The sequence below is a fragment of the Elaeis guineensis genome, chromosome 6 (assembly GCF_000442705.2).
Source record: "Elaeis guineensis isolate ETL-2024a chromosome 6, EG11, whole genome shotgun sequence".
Lineage (NCBI taxonomy): Eukaryota > Viridiplantae > Streptophyta > Magnoliopsida > Arecales > Arecaceae > Elaeis > Elaeis guineensis.
Genome location: NC_025998.2, coordinates 23086198 through 23105102, shown reverse-complemented (window position 1 = coordinate 23105102; position 18905 = coordinate 23086198). Strand labels below are relative to the sequence as shown.

The following is an 18905-nucleotide window of genomic DNA, read 5'->3' as shown; positions in this document are numbered from 1 at the left end:
TCATCAGAACAATCATATAATGATCCAAGCTTTACTGATGTCTCTGAATTCTTTCAAGATTGATTGATACCGTATATAAGATAAAAAAAAAAAACAAAAAACTGGATCATAAAAAAAAAAAAAAAAAAAAATTGAAAGCAAACAACAATAGTCCTGGTTAAAAGAACCAGACCACTAATTACCACCAATAAGGTCAGTCCATCTGATGTCACAGTCATCACTTGGACCCAGCCTTCAAGATGCCATTGGCCATCTCAATTCTGCCACCGATGTGGATTTCTTCATCAGCAATGAACCTGCCCCAGAACCAGTGAGCCTTCCAGACCAGAATCATCTCTTCAATTGGCACATTCTTAGTCTCCGGAAAGAAGATGGCAACAAAAGTGGTCATGATTAATACCCACCCACCAAAGAAGTAGAACAAGCCAAACTTCATATGGCAGAGCATCGTTAGGAAAGCCTGGGCGATGATAAAGGTGAAAAGCATGTTAACAGAGACGTTGATACTTTGTCCAGCAGACCGAATCTCTAGCGGGAATATCTCACTGGGTACCAGAGATGCTAACGGGCCCCAAGACCATGCAAAACCGGCAACATAGACACAAATAAAGAACACCACGAAGGCTGCATAGGTCTTGGAAGGATTTGCCTCCCCACTAGTCCCAAATTTAATTGCAATCAGCGTCCCCACGATGATCTATACAAAAAAAGCAATCATGTCTCAGCATATGCACTGAAAAGAGATGGTTGAGGGAGGAATGGTATTAAGCATCTAACAGAATGTGAGGTGGAAAAAATAGTGAAGAATAGGGTATTTGTGGGTTGATTTTTTTCTTTTTTAGGGAAAATGGAGGAAGTGAGACACTTCCCATGGCAGATATCATTCATTCATTAAAAGCAGAATAAACTGACAGCAGTATTATAAGTTTGAAATGTTTAGCTGGGAAGTCATTTGACATGCGTCTATGGCTTCCCAAATATGACTGTTCTTCTCATATTTTTTCAAATTTTTAAACTATAAGCTTGATGTCATTTCGTTTGTTTTGAAGAATGCAATAATCTTCATAGTTGAATCTTAGTTGTGGTGTCTATGCAATTGTATAATAATAATAATAATAATAATAAACTGTGTACATCTAGATTGAAACAATAGCAATTCCAAGTTTAGGATTGTTGAGAGTTTATGGCCTTATTTTTGTGATGCTGTTGCAAATAATAAGTTTTGTTTGAATATGATTTGCGATGCAAAGATTGAAGATGGCAAGACTAAACAAGAGCACCATGGAATCTGTTGGTGCAAAAATCCACCTGCGCCGGAGAAGCTGGAGTCGAGGGAGTCGCGGTCGCCGCCGGAACCTGCAAAAGAAGTCTAAACCGGAGTTGGGGTTGCTCCGGCAAGACCCTCCGACGCTCAAGTCAGTTCTCTGCCTCAACAAGAATGGAGTGCTCGAACGAAAATTTTAGCAGAGTTTTGAGATAGAATTTTGAGCTTAGAGAAATACGTATCTGGGGCCTCCCCCTTTATATAGGCGGGGGGAGCAACGGATTGATAGCGATTGTTTATGATCGCCTCGTCGTGGGCCGCACGGGGCCAGGAGGAATTTATCATGAAGAGTAATGGGGTGGAGTCGTGGCTGTCATCATGGCTCGCCACGTGGAATCAGTTGCGGGGAGTGGAGTGGAGTCGTGGCCGTTACTGCGGCCTGCCAGGGAGTGATAGAGCCGCGTAGGATCCGCCGCAGGGAGTCCAGGCCTGTCGGCCAAAATTCGGTTGGAGTCCGATCTCCGTAGAAGCCCGGACGGGGATCATTTGTCGAGGAGTCTCGGCCAAGGCCGCTCGTGGTGGGAACTTGAAGTAGTTTGTTTGCAGCGGTAACTCAGAGTGGGTCGCTTGCAACAGGAGCTCGAAGTCCGACTCCCGTAGGAGTCTGGACGAAGTCTACCTGCAATTGAAGTCGGAGATGAAGTCCGGCTTCCGTAGGAGTCCGGACGAAGCTTACCTGCAGTCGAAGTTGGAGACGGAGTTCGTCTCCCGTAGGAGTCCGGATGAAGTTTACCCGCAGTCGAAGTTGGAGACGGAGTTCGGCTCCCGTAGGAGTCCGGATGAAGTTTACCTGCAGTCGAAGTTGGAGACGGAGTCCGGCTCCCGTAGGAGTCCGGACGAAGTTTACCTGCAGTTGAAGTTGGAGGCGGAGTCCGGCTCCCGTAGGAGTCCGGACGAAGTTTACCTGCAGTTGAAGTTGGAGATGGAGTCCGGCTCTTGTAGGAGTCCGGACGAAGTCTTCCTGCTGCTGAAGTCGGGGATGAAGTTCGGCTCCCGTAGGAGTCCGGACGAAGTCTTCCTGCTGCTGAAGTCGGGGACGAAGTCCGCTCCCGTAGGAGTCCGGACGAAGTCTTCTTGCTGCTGAAGTCGGGGACGAAGTCCGGCTCCCGTAGGAGTCCGGACGAATTCTTCTTGCTGCTGAAGTCGGGGACGAAGTCCGGTTCCCGTAGGAGTCCGGACGAAGTCTTCTTGCTGCTGAAGTCGGGGACGAAGTCCGGCTCCCGTAGGAGTCCGGACGAAGTCTTCTTGCCGTCGTAGGTCAGACGCCAGTAGAATCCCCGAGGGGTCACTCCTGACATGAACTTCGGCTGGGGGGGTTTTACACCCAACACCAGTCCCCTTACTTTCGAGTTCGAGTTTCGATCGAAGGAAGTACAGAAAATTTTCACAGCCGAAGTCTTTCCTTGAATTCTGCACACGACCATCCTCGAAAATCTTGGCATTTAATGCGCACGTGCTGGAGCCTTTTTTCGATTAGGCGATCCGAAGAGTCCTTTCGGACTTCTCACCAGGGCGTAATCCTAAGTGCCACGCCATAATGGTCCGCCAACGGTCAGCCCTATGTCGCGGTGAGTGGGACACGTGGCGGGCACTGGTTGACCTAGGGATATCTGCCACCATAACTGCGCCAGGCCCCGCCGCTTATTTAAGCCCCCACCTTTTCTCCAAGGGCTTCACTTCGCCTGAGGGTAGACACCTTTCTTCCGTCTGAGAGTTTAGCCACTCAGCCACTCCATCAGTGCCCTTTTCGACTCCGAGCGCCCTTCGCACCAGTCTTCGCCATCCCCGCCGGCTCCCCGCCGTCTTCAGTCCTCGAGCCTCTCCGAGGGGTTCTCCCATCGGGGCTCCCGCCTCGAAGGCCAACCTCGAGAGGATGCCACGGACCAAGAGGAGTGTGAGGAGGAAGACAGCGGCCTGCAAGTTCTCCGACCGTCGAACTATTACTAAGGGTTCCCATCGTCTCAAAGGGGGCTCGAGGGAGAATTCCTTCAACAATAGGGATTTAATAACGGGGACGACCAGTGAGCGCGTTCCGTCCGAAAATTTCGAAGTAGCTGAACAAGGCGACACCGGTCAAGGGGGCAGAGTTGTCGTCACAAGCTGTGGCGGGATTTTTGATGTCGTCGGGGCGAGGGACCAGAGGCGGTCGGTGCTGACGACGGGGCAGTAGAACTTGTTGCGGGAACGGTGGAAGTAGCGCATGCCGACCTTGCCGAAGTACCTAGGACGGTGGTTGTCGTAGAGCACACGGTGGTGGTGCATGCCTCCGGCACCTCCGGTTCTTCTTGATGCAGGTCGTCGTCGCCGCTGTCGTTGCCTTCACTGCTCCCTGAATTCTATCCCATCCTTTTCCCCCTGGGGCTGGGGTTTCGATGATGGAGCGAAACGAGGCGGGAGGTGAGAGCTGAAGGATTTATCACACGCACTGAAAAATGCTGTCGAGACGAACGGAACCGGAAGGAGAAGTTGGGAACTTGAAGTGGTCTCCAACGTGTTCCTTTTGGGCCTTGCAGTAATGTTTGTTTTTTTTTTCTCGGCCCCCAGGGCCTTGTAACGTACACCTTTGTTAATCGAAAAATGAGAAGAAAATTTTGTTACTTCGTCCGCACTTTGCATCGAATTACTACCTGTCGAACTTCTTTCCTTTACCATTGTTATTGTTGTATTCTCTTCTCTCTCTCTCTTTTTTTTTTTGACATCGTTCGGAGGTTACTGGTTGTTGCCGCATCGGCTTGCCTTTCCAGTCATCCTTCTTCTTCAGCCTTAATGGCTCTGTAATGCATATTTAATAAATAACGTGAGAAAAAATTTTTCGCTACCTCTTTTATTCATATGTTGAATTGTCGGTTGCCGAGCTTCTTTCGGCTTTTGCCTTGCTCGAAATCGATGCCGTTCGGAGGTATCCGATTGTCGTCGCATTGGCCGGTCCTTTCGTCCATGGCCGCAGATTTGTCCGGGGCCGCTCGGGTTTGACGCCCCCTCTCAAGGTTCGAGCTTGGAGGTCCGAGCTTCTCGTCACCCTGAGGAAGTCGTCTTATCTCGGGCCTGTATTTAGAGCTTTCTTGAAGGTCGGGAATTTTGATAAGAACCTCAATCCTTGCTGAGACGAGGTTCCTTGCATCTTTGATGCAATTCATTTTCCATCCGTCGCTGATGCAGTCCGTCGCTTTAACTCCCCTCCCCTTTCTTCTTTTTCTTTTTCGAGTGGGGTTTTTCCCTCTGCTCTTGGTGGGGTTGCGGGAGCACGAAGGGGCCACTGGGAAGGTCCCCTTTTTCCCATCCGGTCATGAATGGTCAGACCTTAATTGGTATCAGGACGGGGTTCTTCTCCTATTTCTGACGTAATTAGTTTTAGCTCAGGTTAGGACGAGGTCCTCCTCTTGTCGCTAACGGGCTATGGGGGCACATACGGGCGTTGCGGGGCCTCTCCCCCCGTCCGGTCTAAATGTGATCGGGCCTTCGACCTTGCTCAAGTTAGGGTGAGGTTCTCCTCCTGTCCCTAACAGGGCTGTGGGGGCACATATGGGCGCTGTTCGGTCTCTCCCCCCATCCGGTCTAAGGAGAACTAGGCCTTCGACTTTGCTCAAGTTAGGACGAGGTTCTCCTCTTGTCCCTAACAGGACGGTGGGGGCACATATGGGCGCTGTTCGGCCTCTCCCCCCATCCGGTCTAAGGAGAACCGGACCTTCGACTTTGCTCAAGTTAGGACGAGGTTCTCCTCCTGTCCCTAACAGGGCTGTGGGGGCACATATGGGCGCTGTTCGGCCTCTCCCCCCATCCGATTTAAGGAGAACCGGGCCTTCAACTTTGCTCAAGTTAGGGCAAGGTTCTCCTCCTGTCCCTAACAGGACTGTGGGGGCACATGTGGGCGTTGCAGAGTGATGTGCAAATCTTAAAATTTGTAAATAAAATCGCAAGCGCACAGTGTGCAGAGTAGCACCACCAGCGAGTACGGATCGATCCCACAGAGACTTGGTTTAAAAATGATTTTCAAATCTATGCTCAAGCGAGCTTTAACGAAAATCGAAAATCGAAAGTTGTTTGCTAAAGACAATAAGACTAAGGATCTAGGGTTTTTGAATCCACTAGATCTAGATTAGGGAATTCTACCTAGAATTTTTCTTATTGATCCTAACGACTACTCCTCTTGTCTTTCTCAAGCATAGATTATGAAGGGACTAAGGCCCAACGATAACCCATCAAGATTCTTTACAGGGGAGTAGTAACTAGGATCCCTTAGGGTTTTCTCCTCCTATGCACTGAATCAAGCATGAACTATGAAGGGACTCTGACCCAACTGTAGTTCATCAAAAATTCTTGCAAAAGAGGAAGAAAAAGAAACCCTAAGAAAAAGAAAGAACCCTATGTAAAACCCTACTCATGATCTAGCTTCATCGCAAACCCTAGAAGGGATGCTTAGCTAGACCTGATCTAAATCTACTTGCAAAATTTAAATGCAGAAAAATAAACTACCCTAATTTCATAAATTAAACTATCCTAATTGCATAAAATTAAATTGCATAAATTAAACTATCCTAATTGCAAGAAAAATAAATTGCATAATGTAAAGAGATAAAATTGCATAAAAATAAGATTTTATAAAAAAATTTATTACAAAAATCTCAAAGCTCGAGGCTTGAGAAGAAAGCTAAAAACCCCACTATCTAGGGTTACAAGCTTGATCGGAAGGCAAGAATCATTAAAACAAGGACTTTGGGGGCTTTTTATAGGCATTTGGGGGTTATAAGGTTTTCAAAACTTTAGATGTGGGACTAAGAGATTTTAGAGGGCTGTTAGGGGGGTTTAGGGGCTCAAATCTCGCTCAAAAAGCACTTAAATCCATCAAGAAACCCTAGAAATTATTTCAGCCGTCCGATCTTCATCTAAAGGACCCAATTCATCTAATAAATCAAGCCGGAAGCGATTCTGGACCGTCGGATCACGATCTGGGTGAAGCACTGCCGTTGGATCGCACTGCAGAGATGGGATCAGGTCGGATGCGTCGCGGACCGTTCGATCAAAGTGCTGGAAGATTTCGTCCGTTGGATCGCGCTACAGAAGGATCCCGTGTTGTCCTAGTGTTTATTGATTCTTGCAATTGCCTTGATTACGGTTGGATCTTGACTGGCTGCGATAGTGGCCGTCCGATAGCACAAAAATGTGGAGCGTTGGATCTTGATCAAAGAAGATCGGACCATCGAGTGATGTGAAGTTACTAGGTTGCCCTTCGGACCTTCTTCTCTCTCCTCATGAGCCTTGGACTGCGTGCGTGGATCGGGCTCGCGATGCATTGCGGTGAGTCGAGACTCACTGATTGGCTGGTTTATGGTGCGCCGATGGATCCATGGTCCAGGCGCCTGTTGCTGTGGACCAGGCGGCTAACCAGATCACCAAATCAGTTGATTTTTGACCAATTTTGACCTTATTTGACTCGGATTTGATCCAATTGAGTCTTCTTTCTTCATTCTTCAATTCCTGGGTCAATTTAACTCCGTTTTGCTAAAATTTACACCGTTGGAATCCTCTTTCCTTGTTCTTTCTATTGATGACCTATTCTTCTGCAAAATATAATAACAAATATCAATTTTCTAATAAAGTTAGATAATTTAGATATTAATTGATACTTTTTATGTCAATTTGTGACATAAATCACACCCCCCAACTTAATCATTGCTAGTCCCTTAGCAATGTACCAAAATAAGATCATATTCCAAAAAGATCCTTCCTTTGCAAATTAATTTAAGATCGAAATTCAAGAAGTTTTCTAGTATTACTAAGTAATGAGCTTCGAATTAGAATCGGTAGTCAGTCTACTTAGGAGCTTTCTTAGAGTACACTTAAAGTTTTATAGCACTTGTGTGAGTGATAACTAACTTAGTATTTCAGTATTAACTTGTACAGGCCAATTGTATCATTTTTCATAACTTAGTTCGATTAATTTTCTATACACCCCAGATTAAACAAAGAACTAAGGTAGCTTTCACACTATTTTTTTTTTTTTTTGCTGAGCATCCTGGCCTTCCCACCATCATTTGATGCGAATCTCAACACTTGACTTAGGTGAAGAGACCCGGTTACTAGGCTTAGGGCAATCCACATTTACTCTGTGTTTTGCATTTTATTTCAGGCAGGTAGCTCTTTCCTTAAATTCAAATTTCTTCAATTGAGATGTAGAGAAAATTATCTAACTTAAATAATACTCAAATCTTAATTGGCCTTACAATTAACACCTACTTTACCTTGTTAGTGTGCATGTGCAATTGGAAGTGCTAATAGTCTTTAAATGACCTAGGCCACCAAGAGTCTAACCAGCTAATCTTCTCCGTGACTCACTACATTTATTAGCAAATACTTTCTAACTTACTCTTATTTCTTTTCTAGATTAATTTATTTTAATTTTTTTTTAATATATTAAATGCAAGAAATAACTCATAGTGGAAGGAAAAGGAAATGATAACACCTGATTTTGTTCAAGCTCTCCCCCCAACTTGACCGACATTGTCCCCAATGGAGTTTATCTAATTTATTTGTCCTAAGCAAACTGAAAACAAAGAAAGCATTAGAAATTAAATAAGCTGGGTTGCCTCCCAGAAGTGTAAGTTTTATGTCTTCAGCCAGACCAAACCTCGAAGCAATTTAATCAGAATAAGTTGGTTCATAAAGAACCATGGCATCTTCAACAGTCTCGACAGGTAATTCCAAGAATGGTTTTAATCGTTGACCATTAACTTTAAAGATAACACCATTACTTGGATTTTCTATCTCAACAGCTCCGTGTGAAAAGACTTCCTTTACAAAAAATGGTCCTGTCCATCTAGACCTAAGCTTTCCTGAAAACAGATGTAATCTAGAGTTATATAAGAGCACCTTTTGTCCGATATTGAAAGTTTTTCTCATAATTGATTGATCATGAAATACTTTGGTTCGTTCCTTGTATATCCTTGCTATTTTCATAGACTTCATTTCTAAGTTCTTCTAATTCATTCAATTGAAGCTTCCTATGATTTCCAGCGTCGTTCAAATTTGTATTTAGTTGTTTGATGGCCCACATGGCTTTGTGTTCTATCTCAATAGGTAAGTGACATGGTTTACCAAACACAATCCTATAAGGAGACATTCCTAGATTAGTCTTGAAAGCGGTTCGGTATGCCCAAAGTGCATCAATTAATTTCAAAGACCAATCCTTTCTATTGGCACTAACAGTTTTTTCCAGGATCTGTTTGATTTATCGGTTTGACACTTCAACTTGCCCACTAGTTTGAGGATGATATGGTGTGGCCAATTTGTAGGTGACATTATACTTTTTCATCAATGTTGCAAAAGGTCGGTTACAAAAATGGGTTCCCCGATCCTAATGATTGCCCTAGGAATACCGAAACAGGAGAGAATATTTTCTTTAAGAAACTTAATGACCATTTTGCTATCGGGTGTTCTACATGCAATTGCTTCTATCCATTTTGAAACATAATCAACTGCTACTAGAATATATTCATTTCCAAAGGAATTTGAAAATGGTCCCATGAAATCGATCCCCAAACATCAAAAACTTCAACTACCAAGATTGGGTTGAGTGGCATCATGTGTCGCTTGGTGATTCGACCCATTTTCTGACATTGAGCACAACTTTTACAATATTCATGAGCATCCTTAAACAAATTGGACCAATAAAAACCACATTGGAGAACCTTAGCAGCAGTTTTCTTAGATGCGAAGTGACCCCCACATGCTTGATCATGACAAAAAGATAAAATATTCATGACTTCGTTATCTGGGATACACCTTCTAATAATTTGATCAGGATATTGTTTAAAAAGATAAGGATCATCCCAAATGAAATACTTCACTTGGGCAAAGAATTTATATTTATCCTGCTTAGTCCAATGAGAAGGTATCTTACCTATGGCTAAATAATTTACAATATCAGCAAACCAAGGTTCAGTAGATACAGACATGAGTTGCTCATCCAGATTCATTGATGGGTGGTTCACTAGATGGTGCGACTGGAATTCGGGACAAATGATCTGCTACAACGTTCTCAGTGCCTTTCTTGTCCCTAATTTCTAGGTCAAATTCTTGAAGGAGCAAAATCCATCTGATTAAGCGTGCTTTGGCATTCTTCTTTGCTAGGAGATGTCTAATGGCTGAGTGATCGGTGTAAACAATGGTGTGGGTCCCAACCAAATAAGATCTAAATTTCTTTAAAGCAAAGACAACGGCAAGGAACTCCTTCTCAGTTGTGGTGCAGTTAAGCTGCGCATCATTTAAGATTTTACTTGCATAATATATCACTCTAGGCAGCTTATTTATCCGTTGACCTAAGATTGCGCCCACAACATGATCGGACGCATCACACATTAATTCAAATGGTTCAGACCAGACAGGAGGATGAATGATTGGAGCTGATACAAGTGCTTTTTTAGAATTTCAAAAGATTCCAAGCACTCATGAGTAAATTCAAATTTGGTATCCTTTGCCAAAAGATTAGTCAGTGGACGTGCTACTTTGCTAAAGTTGGCAATAAACCTTCTATAGAATCCAGCATGACCTAAAAATGAACGTATTTCTTTCACAGATTTAGGTGGTGGAAGACTTGCAATTAGATCTATTTTGGCCTTGTCCACTTCAATCCCCTTTTTAGAAATGACATGGCAAGAACTATTCCCTGTTTGACCATAAATTGATGTTTTTTTCAGTTGAGAACTAAGTGCTTCTCCTTACATCGTTCTAGAACTAATTGCAGGTGATTCAGACACTCGGAGAAGGTTAGGCCAAAAACAGAAAAGTCATCCATAAAAATTTCTAAAAATCGTTCTATCATATCTGAAAACATGCTGATCATGCATCTCTGGAAGGTTGCCGGTGCATTACATAGTCCAAAGGGCATTCGTCTATAGGCAAAAGTACCAAATAGACAGGTGAATGTAGTCTTTTCTTAATCTTCAGCGGCTATGGGGATCTAGTTGTAACCGGAGTATCTATCGAGAAAATAGTAAAACTCTTGTCCGGCTAGTCTTTCCAACATTTGATCAATAAATGGTAAAGAAAAGTGATCTTTCCTTGTCGCAGCATTCAACTTTCTATAGTCTATACAGACCCTCCATCCCGTTTGGGTCCTAGTTGGAATAAGTTCGTTTGCATCATTTTGGACCACTGTTACCTCAGATTTCTGGGGTACTACTTGAACTGGGCTTACCCAAGAGCTATCAGAAATAGGATAAATTATTCCACTATCTAGGAGTTTCAGAATCTCCTTTTTAACTACATCCTTCATAGCTGGATTAAGCCTTTTTGGGCTTCTCTTGTTGGTTTAGCCTCTTCCTCTAAGTATATTCTATGTTGAACTATAGAAGGGCTTATTCCTTTGATATCTGCTATGGTCCAACCTATTGCTTCTTGATTTGCTTTTAGAACTGACACTAACTCCTCCTCTTGCTTGGGATCTAGGTCTGATGCAATAATTACAGGCAAAGTTTCTTTGGGTCCTAGATATGCATACTTGAGATGTTTTGAGAGGGGTTTCAGTTCTAAAATAGATGCTTCCTCTATCGATGGTTTAGGTGATGATTTCACCATCTCAATGATTGGTTCAGTAGGAAGTGTCGATTCCTGATTAATCTGATTTTCTTTAAGTATTTCATTGACATCCTCAGACTCATGGATTAACCAGGGGTTAGACTCTAGGTCGACTTCATCATCACTAATGTCAATGGATTCATAAATACCATCTTGGACTACATTGACATCAGCATGAGAAGAGGATTCCTGTTCTAAGTTAAAAACATTAAGCTCAATGGTCATATTCCCAAAGGATAACTTCATTAGACCATTTCGATAATTGATTTCAGCATTGGCCGTAGCTAAGAATGGTCTTCCTAAAATGACAGGTATATGTCCTTTAGGATTCACAACTGGCTCAGTCTCTAAAACAATAAAATCTACAGAAAAAATAAATTTTCAACCTTTATCAGAACATCCTCGACCATTCCCTTAGGGATCCTGAGAGATCTATCGGCTAACTGTAATGTGATCCCAGTAGGTTGAAATTTTTCTAATCCTAGTTGCTCATACACCGAATATGGAAGGATATTCACACTAGCTCCTAGATCTAGCAAGTCTTTTTTATATTGGTTTCTCCAATAACACAAGAAATTGTTGGAGCTCCAGGGTCCTTATATTTAATTGGCACATGGCTAGATAGGTATGAACTGACACTTGCAGCCAAAAATGCTTTCTTTGGTACATTAGTGGTCCTTTTCCTAGTGCAAAGATCTTTTAAAAATTTGGCATAAGTTAGAACCTGATGGATTATATCTAAAAGAGGAATATTAACTTGGACTTGTTTAAATACCTCTAAAATTTTGTCTAAATATTCAGATTTATTAGATTTCAGTCTGTTTGGAAAAGGAGCTCTAGGACTTTTAAGTACTAGACTAAGTGAATTTTCAGTTTCTGGTGCTTGAGGTTGAAAGGTAGTAGTTTTAGAAGGTGACTCGGCAGATGAGTCCTCTATATCATCAAGTGCAACTACCTTATTGTCTATTTATTTTTTCGATCTTAAGGTATGAATGGCATTTACACCATTAACTTGGTTTCCTTGTTGGGGTCGTGGACCATTTTGGTTCCTAGGATTTGGCTCAGGTTGGCTAGGTAACCTACCATGTTCTCGTTCACTAATGGTCGAAGCCAGCTGACTTACTTGCATTTCCAGACGGGCTATAGCTTGGGTGTTATTATTTATGAATTGACCCGTGGTTTGCATAAAGCTGGTATGTGTCTTCATCATGGCTTCTAGGCTTTTCTCTAAAGAGGTAATTTTCTTGTCATTATCATGGAAGCCTGGCGGGTTGTTCATCACTGGGTTGGACCTTAGATTTTGCTGATTGAAATTTGGATTGCCTACATTAGGATTCTGAGACCATGAGAAATTCGGATGATTCCTCCAACCTGGGTTATATGTGGGTGCATAAGGATTGTTCAATGGTCCTTGATAGGTGGCATTCACCTGTGCACACTCATTCGAGTAGGAACATTCTTCTAAGACATGGTCTGGTGCATTGCACCCTTTACACATGGGTGCAGATATTTGATTTACATTGGCTGGTCTCTGTAATTCTAAGGCTTCCAATCTACGTGTTAAGGTTGCAATCTTGACCTCTGATGCTAGGGTTGGTTGAATTTGATGCATTCCTCCTCTTGAAGGTGTAGCTTTATCAGGTTCCCTAGTTGTTTCCCACTGTAAATTTTTCTCGGCTAGGTCTTCTAAGAATTGCCAAGCTTCAGTAGTTTCTTTGTCCATAAATTGGCCTTGGCACATGGACTCTAGCATGGTTCTTGAGTTTAAATCTAACCCCTCATAGATGATCTGGCATAGTCTTCAAGTTTCTATTCCACGGTGTGGGCATTGGGTCAAAAGATTCTTGAAACGATCAAAGTACTTCCAAAATGATTCACCAGCTAGTTGGTAAAATTGATTTATTTCATTCCTAATCCTAGCTGTTTTATGATGGGGGAAATATTTTTTCAAAAATGTTCTCACAAAGCCCTCCCAGGTAGTGACAGAATGGTTTGGCAGACTATAAAGCCACTTCTTAGCATTATCCTTAAGGGCAAAGTTGATTAATCTAAGTTTGACCTCATCCTCTGTTAATTGCAGTTTCATGGTTGCACATACCTCCTCAAATTCTCTAATAAATATATAAGCATCCTTTAATCCTGTGAATTTTGGAAGCATATTTATGATTTGAGGTTTGATTTCAAAATTGTTAGCTGTGGGTTGTGGCAACCTGATACAAGATGGTTGGATGGAGCCAACTGGATAACATAAATCCTTAAGGGTCATGGGTTGGATTGGTTCAGCCATTGGAACAACAGGAATTGACTCAATTCTAACTAGACGATCCGACACTCTTCTCCACACACGAGGTGTACGGTTCTCGATGTTTATACAATTTTTTTTATAAAATTTTTATGTATAAGAAAAAGAAAAAAAGAGAAAAAGTTCTAAAGAAAAGATCCTAAGGAGTCCTAAATCTAAAGAAAATAACCAAATTAATTTAAATTTTAATAATTTTTTTTTATTTTTCAAACAAGTGAAACAATAAATTAAACTCAATCTATCCTAGGGTTAACCTAAATCTAGACAGCTCCTAACTGTTCCAAGATGACCCTTCAAGCCTTCCAAGTGGAGATTGATCAACTAGTTAGCCAGGTAAGTATAAGAGGTGGGAGGTTCACTCATCGTTACCTTTCTAGACACCAAACGAGTTGGCTAGGCCAGCAACTGAACCAATTTAACAAACCACCCTCAGGGACTTGCCTAGACACCAATTAATCAAACAACTCAAACTTGGTAGAACTCTTAGGGTTTTTATCCTATTGAGCTCGAATTCCTTAAGGTTGACGTCTAATTGATTTTAAGATTAAAGGTCTAGGTAATGCAATATGATGGAGATGATTTTTGGGCTAAGGAAGGGTAATGAAATCTCCACCTTATCTTGTTAATGGGTGATGCCCTTAGATTAATTATGAAAATGTAAATGCAAATAAACAAGATGACCAAGAATATAAAAAATTTTAATTTAGAATTTTTTTTTTTTTTGATATTTTACTTCATGATTATGAAATATCTTTTGTTTCATTTTATTTTTATTTTTATTTTTTTTTTTTGTGATTAAGTAAATTCAAATGATTAGGTCTAAAAGGAAAAGTAATTAACTAAAAATAATAAAAGAGAAATTAGAAACGTACTTGAGTTTTTCAGCAATCACCAACTAAATCTAGAAACCTAAAGGAAAAAGAAAGAGAGTTATAAAGCACGAAGAACAAATATTTGAAAATAATTTAAAACGCCAAATCTCCGGCAACGGCGCCAAAAACTTGATGTGCAAATCTTAAAATTTGTAAATAAAACTGCAAGCGCACAGTGTGCAGAGTAGCACGACCAGCGAGTACGGATCAATCCCACAGAGACTTGGTTTAAAAACGATTTTCAAATCTATGCTCAAGTGAGCTTTAACGAAAATCGAAAATCGAAAGTTGTTTGCTAAAGACAATAAGACTAAGGATCTAGAGTTTTTGAATCCACTAGATCTAGATTAGGAAATTCTATCTAGAATTTTTCTTATTGATCCTAACGACTACTCCTCTTGTCTTTCCCAAGCATAGATTATGAAGGGACTAAGGCCCAACGATAACCCATCAAGATTCTTTACAGGGGAGTAGTAACTAGGTCTCTTAGGATTTTCTCCTCCTATGCACTGAATCAAGCATGAACTATGAAGGGACTCTGACCCAACTGTAGTTCATCAAAAATTCTTGGCAAAAGAGGAAGAAAAAAAATCCTAAGAAAAAGAAAGAACCCTATGTAAAACCCCTACTCATGATCTAGCTTCATCGCAAACCCTAGAAGGGATCCTTAGCTAGACATGATCTAAATCTACTTGTAAAATTTAAATGCAGAAAAATAAACTACCCTAATTTCATAAATTAAACTATCCTAATTGCATAAAATTAAATTGCATAAATTAAACTATCCTAATTGCAAGAAAAATAAATTGCATAATGTAAAGAGATAAAATTGCATAAAAATAAGATTTTATAAAAAAATTTATTACAAAAACTTCAAAGCTCGAGGCTTGAGAAGAAAGCTAAAAACCCCACTATCTAGGGTTACAAGCTTGATCGGAAAGCAAGAATCATTAAAACAAGGGCCTTTGGGGCTTTTTATAGGCATTTGGGGGTTATAAGGTTTTCAAAACTTTAGATGTGGGACTAAGAGGTTTTAGAGGGCTGTTAGGGGGGTTTAGGGACTCAAATCTCGCTCAAAAAGCACTTAAATCCATCAAAAAATCCTAGAAATTATTTCAGCCGTCCGATCTTCATCTAAAGGACCCAATTCATCTAATAAATCAAGCCGGAAGCGATTCTGGGCCGTCGGATCACGATCTGGGTGAAGCGCTGCCGTTGGATCGCGCTGCAGAGATGGGATCAGGTCGGATGCATCGCGGACCGTCCGATCAAGGCGCTGGAAGATTTCATCCGTTGGATCGCGCTGCAGAAGGATCCCGTGTTGTCCTAGTGTTTATTGATTCTTGCAATTGCCTTGATTACGGTTGGATCTTGACCGGCTGCAATGGTGGCCGTCCGATGGCGCAAAAATATGGAGCGTTGGATCTTGATCAGAGAAGATCGGACCATCGAGTGATGTGAAGTTACCAGGTTGCCCTTCGGACCTTCTTCTCTCTCCTCATGAGCCCTGGACCGCGCGCGTGGATCGGGCTCGCGATGCGTTGCGGTGAGCCGAGACTCGCTGATTGGCTAGTTTATGGTGCGCCAATGGGTCCATGGTCCAGGCGCCTGTTGCTGTGGACCAGCGGCTAATCAGATCACCAAATCAGTTGATTTTTGATCAATTTTGATCTGATTTGACTCGGGTTTAACCCAATTGAGTCTTTTTTCTTCATTCTTCAATTCCTGGGTCAATTTAACTCCGTTTTATGTAAAATTTACGTCGTTGGAATCTTCTTTCCTTGTTTTTTCTATTGATGACATCTTCTTCTGCAAAATATAATAATAAGTATCAATTTTCTAATAAAGTTAGATAATTTAGATATTAATTGATACTTTTTATGTCAATTTTTGACATAAATCACAGAGCCTCTCCCCCCATCCGGTCTAAGGAGAACCGGACCGTCAGTTTTGTCGAGATGAAGTTCTCCTCCTGCTTCCGACACAGTTTGTTTTGACTGTCCTGTCGATATAGGCCTGTGCCAAGAGAGAAGACATGTAGATATGCAACTTTTATTTAAAATAAAGTTATCGGTAATACATTCGTAAGTTTTTCGAGCTCCATGGTCGTGGGAGGTCTGCTCCTCCGAGCTCCTTGAGGTAATAAGTTTCGGGCCGGACTACTTCTTTGACTTCGTACGGGCCTTCCCAATTTGGGGCGAACTTCCCTTGATCCTGAGGTTGCGAGACAGTGGCTCGTCGAAGTACTAGATCTCCTGCTTTAAAGACTTTATTCTTGACATGAGAATTGTAATAGCGGGCGACTTTCTGTCTGTAGGCTGCCATCCGAACTTGAGCTACCTCCCACTTTTCTTCCAGTAAGTTGAGGTTGGCTTTAAGACCTTGCGAATTATGAGGTTCGTTGAATACTACGACTCATGCCGACGGGAGTTTAAGCTCAATTGGGATAACAGCCTCCGTTCTGAAGGCTAGAGCGAAGGAGGTCTCCCCCGTGGGCAGTCTTTGGGTAGTTCGATACGCCCACAGCACATGATAAAGTTCGTCTGCCCAAGTTCCCTTCACCTTTTCGAGCCTTGTCTTGATCCCTTGCAGCAGGGTTCTGTTGGTCACTTCAGCTTCGCCGTTCACCTGTGGATGGGCTACTGATGTGAAGTTGTGGGAGATGTTTAGATCTTCACAGAATTTGGCGAATCTTGCTCTCGCGAACTGCCGCCCATTATCAGTGATTAGGATTCTTGGTAGACCAAACCTGCAAACGATTGACTTCCAGACGAAATCTTGCACTTTAGCTTCTGTGATTTTCGCCAGTGGTTCGACTTCGACCCACTTGGTGAAGTAGTCAATCGCTATCAGGAGGAACTTCCTCCGCCCCAACGCCACGGGAAAGGGTCCAAGGATATCCATTCCCCATTGCGCAAAAGGCCATGGGGCACTCAAGGGTGTAAGCTCGGTGGCGGCTGTCTCTGGATGTTGGCATATCTCTGACATCGGTCGCACTTTCTGACGTATTCAATCGAGTCATGATGCATGGTCGGCCAGTAATATCCTTGGCGGAGCAACTTGTGGGATAAAGATCTAGCCCCCAGATAGCTTCCGTAGATTCCTTCATGCACCTTCCACAAGGCGTAGTCAGCTTCCGAAGGTCGGAGACATTTTAAAAGGGGCAAAGAGTATGATCTCTTGTACAACTTGCCCTCATAAAAGATGTATCGGGAGGCTTGATTTCTGAGCTTCCGAGCTTCTTTTGCATCCTGGGGGAGAACCCCGTCTCTGAGATATGCTATCAGTGGGTCGATCCAGCTGGGCTCGTGGTCAATTTCCATCACGAGCCGCGATTCTTTCGTATTCGGACGCTTTAGAACTTCAAAGAGAACACCCTTGGATAATTCGGCTGGAGCCAGCGTTGCCAGCTTGGAGAGAAGGTCGGCCCTGGTATTTTCCATCCTCGGAATCTGCTTGATGTTGAAGCTACTGAAGGTGGGGACAAGCTCCTTTACCTTTTCAAGATACTTAGCCATGCTGTCCTCCCATGCTTCGTAGTTTCCGTTGACTTGTCCCACTACTAGTTGGGAGTCACTGTGGACTTGGAGCCGATCTACTCCCAGCTCTTTGGCGATCTTCAGTCCTGCGATCAGAGCTTCATATTTGCTCCATTATTTGTTGCGGGGAACTCGAAGTGCAGAGCGTACTCCGCGACGATTCCCTCTGGACTGTTCAAGATCAGGCCCGCGCCTGGCCTGACATGTTGGAAGACCCATCCTCGTAGAGGCCCAAAAGCAACCAGAGGGATCTGCTTCTTCTTTGGGGGAGTTCGGTCGGAACTCCAGGCCATCAATTTCACCCTGTTCAGGTTCGGCCTCCTCCGGGATAGTACACTCCACTATGAAATCTGCCAATATCTGGGCCTTCACCACTGGCCTGGATCGATAGTTGATGTCGAATTCTGTGAGCTCGATCGCCCATTTCGCCATCCTCCCGGAGGCATCCGCCCGGTGTAGAATCGCCTTGATCGGTTGGTCGGTGAGCAGCGTTACGGTGTGCCCTTGAAAGTAGGGTCGGAGCCTCCGGGCTGCAATCAACAGGGCGTAAGTTAGTTTTTCTAATTTAGTATACCTGATCTCGGCGTCTCTCAACGTGCGACTGACGTAGTAGATCGGTCATTGGACTTTTGCTTCTTCCTTGACAAGGACTGCCGCGAGAGCCATGGGGGAGACCGTCAGATATAAAAATAGTTCCTCTCCAGGCTCTGGCTTCGCCAACAGCGGAGGTGAGCCGAGGTAGCTCCTTAGTTCTTCGAACGCCTGTTGGCACTCAGGGGTCCAACAGAAGTTCTTCGGCCACTTGAGGGTTTGGAAGAAGGGTAAGCACCGTTCGGCCGACCTCGCGATGAAGCGATTCAGGGCTGCTACCCTCCCTGTAAGGTGCTGAACCTCTTTTATCGACTTCGAGACGGCCATCTCCTGGATTCCAGATGGCCATCTCCTGGATGGCGCAAATTTTCTCTGGGTTGGCTCGATTCCACGTCCCGATACCATAAAGCCCAAGAACTTCCCCGAGGTCACTCCGAAAGCACATTTAGTCGAGTTCAGCTTCATCTTATATTTTCGGAGGGCGCGAAGATCTCCTTGAGGTTGGCGACGTGGTTCATGGAAGATCTGCTTTTCACGAGCATGTTGTCCAGTAGACCTCCATATTGTGGCCGATCTGCTCCTTGAAGATTTTGTTCACCAGCCATTGGTAGGTTGCACCTGCATTTTTGAGATCGAAAGGCATGACCCTGTAACAGTAAAGGCCACGGTTAGTAATGAAAGTAGTCTTTTCTTCATCTTTCGGT

At 43.2% G+C, this 18905-nt stretch overlaps 1 protein-coding gene and 1 non-coding gene across 2 annotated transcripts in view; one reads left to right on the top strand and one right to left on the bottom strand.

Annotated features, from left to right (window-relative positions):
* LOC140858535 (sugar transport protein MST6-like) overlaps positions 1–18905 on the bottom strand; it is a 153528-nt gene continuing 134623 nt past the window's right edge. Inside the window, exon 4 of the mRNA XM_073259354.1 lies at positions 1–697. Within this exon, the coding sequence (XP_073115455.1) occupies positions 218–697 (480 nt within the window). The 3' untranslated portion in view covers positions 1–217. The remainder of the gene's footprint in view (positions 698–18905) is intronic.
* LOC140858976 (small nucleolar RNA R71) lies at positions 12709–12815 on the top strand. Its single transcript, XR_012142378.1, has one exon. It is a non-coding gene; the product is annotated as a small nucleolar RNA R71 (small nucleolar RNA).